We start from the raw sequence: 12,269 nt of genomic DNA, 5'->3' as shown, positions 1-12,269 counted from the left end.
CCAAACAGTGGAGGGCAACGGCGGCTGGAAAGTGCGCCTCGGTTTAAGAATGGACTAAGAATGGTTTGGAATGGACTAAGTTCGTAAATCGAGGTACCACTGTATGTATAACCATTTAGAACATGCTCCCCACCATGCAAAAACTAAAACGGAGTTCTTGATTCTTTAAAACCAAGTATGCAGTTAAATTTGCTGAATTATTAAGTTAACAATATTAAGTTAACTCTGAAAGTTGCATTTCACATGAGATTAGTACACTTCTGTCTTGCCTCTCAGATGGCAAGCTCTAAAATCCCGAAGCTTGGGTCAGCCTCTTTCTATTCAGGATGTTGCTTATTCTATTCTAAAAAGGTATTGGATTGGCTTCAGCAAATCTCACAAGACACCTTGTAGAGATACAGACCGTTACTAATTTTATAAATTTCATTTCCCACCTTAATGATGTTTCTTGGGCCCAAAACACTTTGGAGTAAGAAACAACTTGTGGTAAAACTGCAGCTGTTCTGGTCTCTTCCAACATCAGCACCACACACAGACAGAGTTTCTGGTCAATTTGCATAACCAGTTATCAATGTGGGAAGAGGAAGTGGTTCCCTTCCTGTGTGAGGTAGGCTGTGAGTGAGTGTGTTTCTTTGAAGCTAGAAACTCTTGCAGCATTTTTGAAAGGGAGTATTGGGAACAATTAGGAATCATTCTTCCTCATCCCTCAGAATTTGATGAATGGCTATGAGCCTGCTATCTGTTACTGGAAAGTCACTAGAAAATCTAGTACCGCATCATGCCCAACATATTGCACATAAAAGAGCAATAAAATTGAGTGGCACCTATATCTCAGAAGGAACCTTGACTTACATAACTTTGGCTCCAATCCTAACACCAATTACTTGAGAGCAAGCCTGATTGAATTCAATAGGACTTACTTCTGCATAGACATGAGTAGGATTGTGCTGGAAATGTTGAAAGGCAAGTCCAATAATCTACTCTTCCTCAGCCCTCCAAATTTGATTGAGGACTATGATCCTTCTACTTGTTACTAAAAAATCACAAGAAAATCTAGGACAGATAACTCCCAACACAAAAAAGTACAAGAAAATATAGTGGCACCTAGGACTGCTCAGAAAGAAGCAGACTTGCATAAGTAAATGTTGAAAGGCAATTCTAATTAGCCCCTCTACATAACAATGTCTGTGGAGAAAATTGCTACTAATTCTTATACTGACTGTACCAAATTGTAGAGGGAATCTTCTCTCACAATAATTTAGGTCCAAATTCAAGTCCTCAAGCTGAGTTTTCAAAATAGCCATGCCAATATGGAACAAAATGTCCCGAGGAATTAATTCTCATAACAATCACCTGCCGAGTCATGTGGGAAAGCTGTCCTCTCCCATGTGGCTTTTGCACTTCTGTGATTTGTGTTTTGAGTTCAGTCACGTTGGATGTTCTCAGTGATTTGGAATTCAGGATGCTAAGAGCATTATATGATGTATGGGAACTCAGAGCTTTTGTGATTGCTGGATCTGGCTGGTTCTAAACTAGCCAAGAGAATTTAAGAAAAGTCCAGGGGCTTCATCATTCAATAGAACTGTGGTATAGAAATCTCTGCATAAATTAAATTAGCATCTACTTGCACATTCATTGGTGCATAAAGAAAGCTGGTATGACTTTTTTCAAGTGCCTTTAACACTTGTGTAACAGACAGAAATTCAACAGGCACGTATTTTTTCAGTATGGAAGACACAGCAATGTCATATCATTTTCTTGTTGAATTTCTATGTCTTAGGCAACTATTAAAGACACAGGAAAAGAGAAGGTTATAACTAAAATAATTCTTAAAAATATGATCCATAATAGTGATTGCTTTCTTTTTATCTGCTGCTATGCTAATCAATATCATTAACAACTTTCTGGGTTGTGTTTTGCTATCGGTTTGCTGTAATTTCATCTTCCCTTTTGCCGCAACAAAGTTTGATAGAAAGATGTTAATTAGATAATCAGTTTTAAGATAGGGCTTTACAGTAACATCTTGGGATCAGTGCTTTTCAGAGGTGAGATAGCCACTTCAGCCAATAGATTTTGAGTACCATGAAAAGTGCCAATTGGATCTGAGAAATGGGGCACAATCTGCCAGGAAGAAATGAAGAACTATTCAAGAGCTTGTTTCTTAGTGTGGTGGGATGTGCTAGTTCTCCTTTGTGGGTACCAGTCTGGCAAACTTTTATACTGCTTAACAAAGCAAGCCCTTCCTATAGGACATCTTTTGTAGTTGGAACTGTGTGAGAGAATACTTTAATTCGGAACTTGCTCAATCTCACATGAAAAACATCAATTAAAAATAGGCCTCAGTTAGACATTTCTGGGGAAAGCAGCACCTAAAATTGTGTGCTTGTCTACTTTCTACAAGGTAGTTCTGCTTGCATCTCAATGTGCAACCTCTGTTTAACAGAAATGACAATAGCAGAAACCAATGTATGTCTGCTTGCTAATGCCAGCTGTGACACACTCATATACCCTCCCCAACTTTCTCTCACCAAGCTCCTTTGATCCTTTAATGGTTAAAAGAATAGTAAGCAGTGTATTTCAGATACATATTAACACCACGACTGCACGTGCTGATTACCTGGTTTCCTCATAACCTGTTCTCCAGGTACTGTCTGGTGTGTGTAGGTTAGCACTTGTAATTCAAGAGCGCTCACTGAACCAATTAGCAAGCTGCCTTAGGCATTCACAGGTCTCGTATACCCAAGAATGAGGTTGCACAAAGGAAACTATAGACTAATAAATGAAAATAAATACTTTTGGAATCCTTTTGTTGGTCCTCTGGTTGTAGGCATAGGAACTTTTAGAACAAACCAACTTGAAAATTTAAAATGTAGGCAGTACTGGCCTAAGGATGTTTACTTCAAATAAAGTCCCAGTGAGTTCATTGGCACTTCGTTCCTTAAGACTGCAGCCCAGTAATAAGCAGGTATGATGCACTAACTTTAAAGTCCCTTGAAATAATAGGGATGGTAGCCATAACTGCTTGTGTGAGTTCTAGGCAGTAAGTACTACCAGAATGAAACTAAAGTCGTTTGTGGGTTTCCAGTTTCTCATTGGGAACTCCCTCTAACCAGCTTTGGCTTCCTATTACCAAACTTACGGCCGACATCCTTGAGGTAAATCACAAAAGAGTCTCAAAAGATTCCAAAATGAAGTATCTAAACTGAAGTAAGCAACTTTTTAAATTTCTTTAAACATGAATGTTCCTTAACACAGAGACACACGAGACAACCATCACAACTGGGATAAAGGAACTCAAGGAAGGAATGGGGAAAGGGCACAATTCGTGGAGTGGGGCAAAGAAGGGGGTAGGGTAATAAGGCCAGGGGTAATTTATTGAGTGTGGCGTGGTTAGCGTGCACTTACTGTGTCAACATTTGTTTAATTCCAGGCACTGACAAATATCTCATCGCACCTCTCTTTGCAAAATGTCTCTTCCTGCCTTGCTCAGGGTAAAAGGTAAGTGTCCTGCTTCATCTTTACTTTCTCTCAGAGTGAGAGGGCAAGCATGTTCTTAATCCAGCAGTCTAGTTTAAGAGTAGGTACGTTTCTTATGTTTAGTCCTTTTCATGGTCCTTTTTGTTTGTTTGTATCTCTAATGCTGCATAGTTTGATATTTTGATTATTTGCTGTAAGCAGCTTTGGGCACAACTCAAGTTGTGGAAAAGTGGCATATAAGTGAATCCATCTTCAGCCTTTCTTCTCCCTCACATGGCTATAAGCCTGGGGTCTCTTGCTCCTCACTCTGCTTGCTGTCATCTCTGTTGCCAGCTTCACCGCCTATCACATTTTCGGGAAGAAAACCTCTGCAGTAGGGTGCTTGCTGTCCTTGTGTAGACTCCCTACTTATTCAGAACCCAGATCTTACACAGGTAGAGGCAGCAGCTTCCTGCTGCACAAGTCCCTTTCCCATCATGTGGCAGTCAGTGAAATGGGTGGAACAGGTGGGGTTCTCCCCCTCATTGTCCTGTGAGGCTTGAATGCCAAGGAGGTTTTTTGCAGAAACCTATTTTAAATATCAACAGGACAACTTCTCCAGAATTTGAATCCCAAACATACCCCGTATAATGGTGGTGAGGTTAATGAAGCTTCCAAAATCATATGTAATTAACCTCCTGCATACCTCTGTCCAGATTTTGTACTGAAGAGAATTAGGTCACATGAATTAATATGCCCAGTTCAGAACCACATCTCCAGCAGATGCTAGCTGTTATGGGAAGGGCCGTGGCTCAGTGGGAGTGCATGTTTGCATGCAGAAGATCCTAGATTCAATCCAGGGCATCTTCAGGGAGCCCTGAAGAGCCACTGCCAGTGAAAACATCCAGAACTAGATGGGCCAATGATCTGACTTGATATATGATACCTGGCATGGTATCATATATTAATAGCAGTCTGTTATCTGAGTTACCAGGGACGTGGGTGGCGCTGTGGTCTAAACCACTGAGCCTCTTGGGCTTGCCGATTACAAGGTCAGCGGTTCGAATCCCCGCAATGGGGTGAGCTCCCGTTGCTCGGTCCCAGTTCCTGCCAACCTAGCAGTTTGAAAGCACGCCCCCCCCCCAAGTGCAAGTAGATAAATAGGTACCGTTCCGGCAGGAAGGTAAATGGTGTTTCCATGCGCTGCTCTGGTGTTGGTGTTCTGTTGCTCCAGAAGCGGCTTAGTCATGCTGGCCACATGATCCGGAAAAACTATCTGCGGACAAACTCCAGCTCCCTTGGCCTGTAAAATGAGCTGAGTGCCACAACCCCAGAGACATCTGCGACTGGATTGTCAGGGGTCCTTTACCTTTTTTATCTGAGTTACCAGTTCTTATTTAACCAAAATGGTACCACCCATGGAGAAGAGGGAGGGATCCGTATTCTTGAGAGAACTGAAAGGTTTGCAAGAACTATGCAAACTCTTGGGGTGGGGGCAGTTAAGGGGGTACTTAGAAAAACAACAATTCCAAAATAGTATAATGAGGACTGAGCATGTTGAGTGGGCCAAGAATTGACAGTGCTGCTGCCGTAGGGAAGAGGATTGTCAGCAGCTGGAGGTGGGGGCAAGAGAAGAGGATTGATAGTGGTGGGGTCCATTGGCCAGACCATGCTGAGGACCCCTTGAAATCTGGCATCAGCCCTGCTTCCTGTAGTGCAATGAATCTTTCCCATAGCCTCCTTTGGTATTCATCAAGTAAATATACAATTGTGTACATAATAGGCATAGAACATGATCTTCATTAGGACCAAGCATTATTATAAATACCAGATAATGAATTCCAAGACCTTGCAATGCTTTTTTTTTTTAAAGAGAAGTAGGAGGAAGTTCAGATTTACAAAACATTTGCCCACTAGTCCATCCATCATTTTCCAAATTTATTTAAGAAAAAAAATAACATGAGCAAAATGAGAGTACTTTCAGTGTTACAAGAAAGTATATAAATGTCTAGCAATAGTCAATCTGATTTTTTTAAATACAAAATAACCACATGAACACCTAATATACAGGTTTCATTTGAATACATATTTATTAGATAAATATTAGGTTGTCACATCATCTAACTACATACAGTTTTTCAAGACTAAAAATCACAATTATTTTTTCTGACCAGTTTTAAAGTATGAAATGATTGCATTGTACTGTACATACAATGTACAAACAAAGACAATGGCCATTTTTGCATGTTAATTCCGATTGTACTTTTTAAAATTCTCCTCTGATCACAATATCAAAAAATTGTACAAAGTATGAATTTGGTTACAATCTTTTTTATTATTTAATCCCCTTATTTTCTTCATTATTTTTGTAGCACCCTAAAAATACACAGGTGATAAGACTAGTACATTTAAGCTAGTTATTACATGAAGGGAAAAACAAAAAATGCAACAAAATTCTTTTCACAAAGGATCCAGAGTATATTACAAGAAGTGAAACAAATGTGGAGACTTCACAAACGCTAACAAACAGGATTCATTTTCCACATAAGATGGAGCTTCAAGCTTTATTTTTTTCCTGCGAAATAAAAACAATGCACATTCCAAGGAAAATGAATGCATTTCTGTTAACATGTCTCTATTTGCCATTTACATATGTACAGATGTCCCTGGAGTCTCCACTGCAGACATTAGTGTGTTTTCATAATCCTCTAATAATAATTAATAATAATAACAACAATAATAATGTCTTGGCAGTAGAAGTATAAATCTCTGTGGGTTCTTTTCCAGGTGGGTGTCTATAGGGAAACAATTAAAAAAAACAAAACCCCAAAGCAAATGCCCCTGAAACAAGGATTTAAAAAAAAACAAAAAACCTTTGGTGATATAATTTTGCCCTTCAACACAAAAACAACTAATTTACAGAACAATCATATGTATGTCTACTCAGAAGTATTCATCAGGGTTTTTTCTCAGTTAAGTGTGCATAGGATTGTAGATGTCTTAAACAACACTATACCAACTTGGTGGGCCTTGTTTCTGAGAAGACATGCATGGGGTTGCTATTTATTTAACAGGTTTTCTCTACATTATAACATGATGGCAGTGAGCACATAAGAAAAAACCAGCAACCTTTTTTTGTTTTGACTGTCCTTAAACAGTCCCAGTAATTTAATAAAGATGCTAATGTGGTCGTGTGAGAGAGAAAGTTGGGGGCATTCTGGGTTGACTTCACAAAGGCTGCCTCTTTGATAAATATGCCCTTTGATAAACTATTACGCAAGTACATGGCTAGATCTCAGCATCTGCTTCCATCCATTCACAAACACAGCTCAGGTAGCCCTTGTGCTTAGTCAGTCTGTCTCTTTCTACTGACCTAATCAGTGTACATGAAATCCACAGCTGCCAAAATGTGCATTTAACTGTTACTAGAGAGAAGATTTCATCAAATGATAGAAAGCCTTATTATACCAAATATGTTTGTCTCAGGTGAGTCTCACCTTATGCCTCCTCAACAGGAACCTTTTAATAACGATGCATTTTGATTGCCATCAGCAAAAGCTAAACAATTTTGACTTTAAAATGGTTCCATTTCCAGTTACACAGAAACACCCCCCCCTCAATTTTCAAGTAACTAGTTTTGATAGATGCATATCTAACAGTGGAGGAGCAATGCTAAAAAATAAAATAAAATTCAGTGCTAGAAGCTGAACAGGCAAACACACAGTATATGGCTTAACATAGGCCTACACAACTTGTGATCCATCAAACTGAATGCAACCCACCCACCACGTATTGTAGCCTACCAGTTGCTCGACTAAGAACATAACAACTCTGCTGGAGCAGGGCCAAGGTTCGTCTAGTCTACTAGTCACTAGTCTTTCACTAGTGGGTCTCACCTGATCTGAGGTGTGTCACAACAGGAGCACTATCACCATGCAAATATATGGCAAAAGATTAAGAAATGGATCCCCAAATGCATGTTTGAGGTCCTGGGTCTGAAAGGTTGAAGACTACTGATAGTCCATCATTCTGCTTTCACAGTGGCCAATCAGGTGCCTATAGGAAACGCACAAGCAGGACATGAGGACGGCAACACTCTCCTCACTTGTGATTTCCAGCAGCTGGTATTCAGAGGTATTTTTACTTATCTATTTTTTTTGCTTTTTCAATAAACAGTGGAACCGGAAGCTTTATTGCACTACTGGTGGGCCACAATACATGGCTATGACAAGGGTGTGGCATTCGGTTTAGAGCTCATAAATTGTGTGTGAGAGGCTTTTTAAACAATTAAGAATAATGCGTCAAATTATTAGCCTTAGCTGCTCATACAAATGATTTCATTGATTATGTAAATGATGCAGCAAAATGGTGCAGGGGGAAAGCTACTAAAATGAAAAAAGAAAATGCATTTTTAATGGAAGGAAGCTCTAGACTTCAGTGTCACAGTGGCGTCCCATCTCAGTTGTGCCACCATATAATAGTTGTGGCACCAGGTGTCCAATAATAAAGATCCTTTGCTATGTATATACAGGATAAGAAACTATATTCTGTACTGCTTTCCCCTCTTCTATGCATAGGCCAGCATCCTTTTCAGAGGGATGTAAGTGAGAACCTTAGAAATAGCTTCTTTGCCTACAAAGCAGAAGTCTAGGGGTGATACAGGTTAGGACAGTCACACTTCCTAGCTCATAACAATTTATTTGCTGGGCTGCTGAGGACACTGGCCAGATGTAGAATATTTGTTGAAGAAACTGATAGGGCTAATTTATCAGAAGGAAAAATCAATGCTCCCTTAGTCCAAGAACCCTTTACAAAAAGGAAAAGAAAAGAAAAAAGACCCGCTCCCCCTGACTATGTATTTTAAAAACACATGTATATCCAGATCGTGAAAATGTTGAATATAATAATCAAAGACAATACTAAAATATTCACAAAAGGTATTTACAACAGCAATTCTTAAAATAATTGATCTTGCATAATGAACAGCGCTTCTCTTGAAAAAAGGAACAAAATAAAAACCTCAATAATAAGGGTGGGGAGGGGAAAGGTAAATGTAGGAACATCTCTACATAAAATGTTTACAAATTCAACACTCCTAACTGGAAAATAATATAAGAACTAAAACTGCCATTTCCTGTAATATCTACAGCAAGGTGCTGTCGACTAGCATATATATATAACAAGATGCAAATACAGCAGTGGTGGTAGATGCTAAGAACAAATGCTCAAAGAATTTACAAGCATGACTTTGGTGAGGAGAGCAAATTCAGAATGGAATGCACAGGTCATGCCATTCGCAGAGGGCAAGGTGGGTGGAGTTTACACACTGAAACCAACACGCAAGAGTTCCATCTGGCACAAAATCGAAAGCCTACTGCTGAAATCAAAGATGGGACTATTGGATTGGATTCCGAACGGGACGAAGCAATCAAGGTGTATTATCCACAAAAAAGCAATATTCTGTACACAGTAGGCAGAAGATGAAATGTTGGCCCGCAAGGGCAAAGTTGGCACACATGCACGTCTTAACACACAGGTACTATACAAAATTTATAAAGAGAGAACGACGGAGAGGACGCAGAAATGGGCCCAGAAGTGACTGGAAGCTCATGCAGGAGGGAAGCAACCACATGAGAAGCACAAATACCACGGAAGCATTGTGGCACGAGAGCCTGCTGTACGGTGGTACCAAAGGAACTTACTGTTCCCGTGCCCATTATCCTTGGAAATCTATTTTTTGAAAAGAAGAGGGAAAAGGTCCTGGCAGCTAAACGATACAATAAAACTGAAAAAGAGAAACAAAAAGGCAGAGCCACATAACACAATTTGGAAAATGCAAAGCAAACCATCGGAGGGTGGGGGGAAAGATAAGGTGACTCTTATTGCAAACATCTCCTTCAATTCTAAACAACTGTGAACAGTTTTCCCCTCTATCTCTCTCCCTGCCCCCAAATATCTTGAAGTGAGAGCTCTTTTTTCTCCACACTTTTGCCACATTTTCCTGTTAGGAACTGAGTAGTGATCTAACTTCGCAGGTTACAAAAATCGAAAGCTCTTGGTGATGGATCAACGATTTACAGTATTTCTCTTCTACTTTATATGTGAATATGGTCTGCCCCTTTTTAATAGCTGGCTGCTTTATTGTCACAAAAGGCAGTAATCTGAAACCAAATACCTTAAGAAGAAGAAAAACAGAAAGGGAAAGAGAAGGACAGAAGAAAACAAGGTGTCCACGTATCTGTGTCAGAGCAAGGTAACTACCCTTCCTCTAAGAATAGTAAAATAAAAAAGATTGCTACGATTTAGAAAAGCACGCTTGCCATACCCTGGAGATTCACTGGACTCTTCCACAATGGAGAAACCACTGTCTTAAGAAACAGATGCCTCCCTTGGCTGCATTTTGTATTTTTATCCTACTTGTGACATCTTTATTGGTTTTTTTGTGCTTTTTGGTATTTGTTTTATGTTTCTGAGTTTGTTTGGCTAGTCTAAATGTGCTGCCAAATAAGTTTTGTCCTTATTGTGTCCGACAGAAGTGTACTGGGAGAGGGAGGGAAGGAACATAGTGGAACAGACAATACAGCATTAGGGCAGGAGGGAGAGAGAACTTAATGGAAGAACACAAGTTGGAAGGACTTTCTGAAACTGGTCGCTTAGCATAGTTGCCTTTCTTCCCTTGCTGAGACTGGTTTCTACTGGGCTGCTTCTCTCTAGGCATATCCCAAAACTTTTTTATCTCTCTGCATAATTAACAAGTGAGGTTTTCCACAGCTGCACAATCGATCTGTGAAGTAGAGTGGCAGTCTGTGAAGTCACCACCTTATTGTCCTCTTGCTTTTCCCCACCGCAGTTGATGAAGCTTGACTCAAGCAGTTCTGAGATGAAGTTAAGTAGGGAGTGTGCACCATTTGCTTAAGTTGTGAGTTTGTCCTTGTGAAAAAAGGGTGGCTTAGGATTCCTCACCGTGAAGCTACAGACTTGTCAAACAAGTGTGAGGTGTTGGGGACAAAACACAGAAGGCTTCAGTTGTTCTCAAAAAGAGAAAGAAGGTCATCATTGCTATTGCTTGGTAAGTCAGGAGGATCCAAGTATGAAAGTAGCTCATCTGGATTCGTGAGTTCTGGAAGCAGCTGGAAAAGAAAGAGGAAATTTTGAAGGCAGCATCATCACAGGCGTGAAGTAGCCGGCAAATGGCATGTTTTTCGCTCCACATTTGCTGGCAGATAAAGCTCTCAAAATGTGTCTGTAAATTTTCTTGATGGGTAGAGAAAAGAGTCCTTTATATATGATAGTCAGCCCAATTACAGGAAGAATTTCCACTCCAGTGCTACATGGCTGTTGGCACTGCGATCCTCTATGGAACTGAAGCATTATATGGGCTCTTGTGCCAAGAAACACTTTTCTGAGTGGCCCCCTCCCTACCATATAAAAAATTCTCTACACCTACAAAAAAATTGCACGTGGTGCGGGGAATCTAGCTCAAATCTCTCTCCCTAGCATGTTGCTTTGTATGCACAGGGGAGCTTTTCATGTGGCAGAGCATTCAAATATTCACTCCCACCTGAAAAGGTGCAGTTCAATAATACACAGGGCTTCTGCCCATTTGTTTTAACTCTAGGACACTCTGACATGCTTTGTAAGTTATTTTGTGCCAAGGTAGTTACTCAAGCCAAGATGAGGTGGTACAGCAGCCTCACAATATTATGGGCAGTTTTCCACTGTGGTCAGTGTATCTTTGTCAGCCACTCTGAGAGCCTTTACAGGTGAAAAGCGGGTTAAAAATACTGCAAATAAATAAATATGGCATATAGATAATGCAGCACATTCTGTAAATGGCATCTATGAGCTATCACCACCTGAAAAGGTTAGCAAGTATATAAGATGGTCTGTAGGGGCTTCTTTAAAAGTCACACACAAATATTCTGCATTTTAGTTTCAGCTATGATACTTCCTAGGAGAAAGTGTAAATACCATGTACAGATTAATATGCTATGATCTCACAAACAATCCTATTGTTGGAAATTCAGAAATAGTTTGTTTACCCTTTGTGGGTTCTATTTCTGAAAAGGTTAAATTCCACAATCACTCGCCAACTAGTTAATATAGTTAAAAGTGAATCAATGCTGCTTGGTGTGACTATGTCCAGTTTAGCCAATATAATGTGTTCCCTTTGAATCATCTGTACTGTACCTTACAGCATTCCTGAAATACATGAACAGATGTAAGTCAGATACCTGTTGAATGAAAATATTTCAACTTTGGCTTGACAGCGATTCAAAAAGGCTTGCAATTATAATTCATAGTGTTCTCTTTGGCCAAGGCCACAGAGACGGTAGCTGTATAGTTGTCATAGCCTTCACCAAGAATCTCATTTGTTTTCAGGGCACCCAAGTGACCAATATCGTTGGATAAGTAGAATGTAAGTTGATATGAAACTGTGTGGGTTTTTGACTGTAATGAAACCTTTGTATGGATGAGAATTCCCCACCCCACCCTGGCACACATTCTGGAGCACTTTTCTACAAAGTCTTTTGCACACATGGCTGCTTTTCTTCTAAGATGTCCTTTTTGCAAAACCTGTTCCTTTGTTGCCTACAGCTTAATTTGTCTTAAATAGCAATAGAATGTATGGTTTTCTTGTGGACTAAATGGCATCTCCTAGGAGGGAAATGCATGGTTTCTATCGCTAGGTGCCAAACTACAGCACAACCTGGTAACAAGCCTTACCATCTTAAAACACTAGTCAAGAAGGGAGAATCATTCAGATGTTCCCATTCAGAAACAAAACACATTTAAAAATGGAAACTTATACA

The 12,269-nt window shown here is 39.9% G+C and overlaps 1 protein-coding gene across 13 annotated transcripts in view; it reads right to left on the bottom strand.

Annotated features, from left to right (window-relative positions):
- Positions 1–7,593: 7,593 nt before the first annotated feature.
- ZMIZ1 (zinc finger MIZ-type containing 1) overlaps positions 7,594–12,269 on the bottom strand; it is a 383,046-nt gene continuing 378,370 nt past the window's right edge. For all 13 annotated transcript variants that reach the window (XM_079977006.1, XM_079977001.1, XM_079977009.1 and 10 more), the window contains one exon: positions 7,594–10,586. In XM_079977006.1, coding sequence (XP_079833132.1) covers positions 10,479–10,586 — 108 coding nt within the window. In that variant the 3' untranslated portion in view covers positions 7,594–10,478. The remainder of the gene's footprint in view (positions 10,587–12,269) is intronic.

The sequence above is a fragment of the Podarcis cretensis genome, assembly GCF_951804945.1.
Source record: "Podarcis cretensis genome assembly, chromosome: 5".
Taxonomy (NCBI): Eukaryota; Metazoa; Chordata; class Lepidosauria; order Squamata; family Lacertidae; genus Podarcis; species Podarcis cretensis.
Note: the sequence above shows the minus strand (reverse complement) of the source record. Positions and strands in the feature narration are given on the sequence as shown.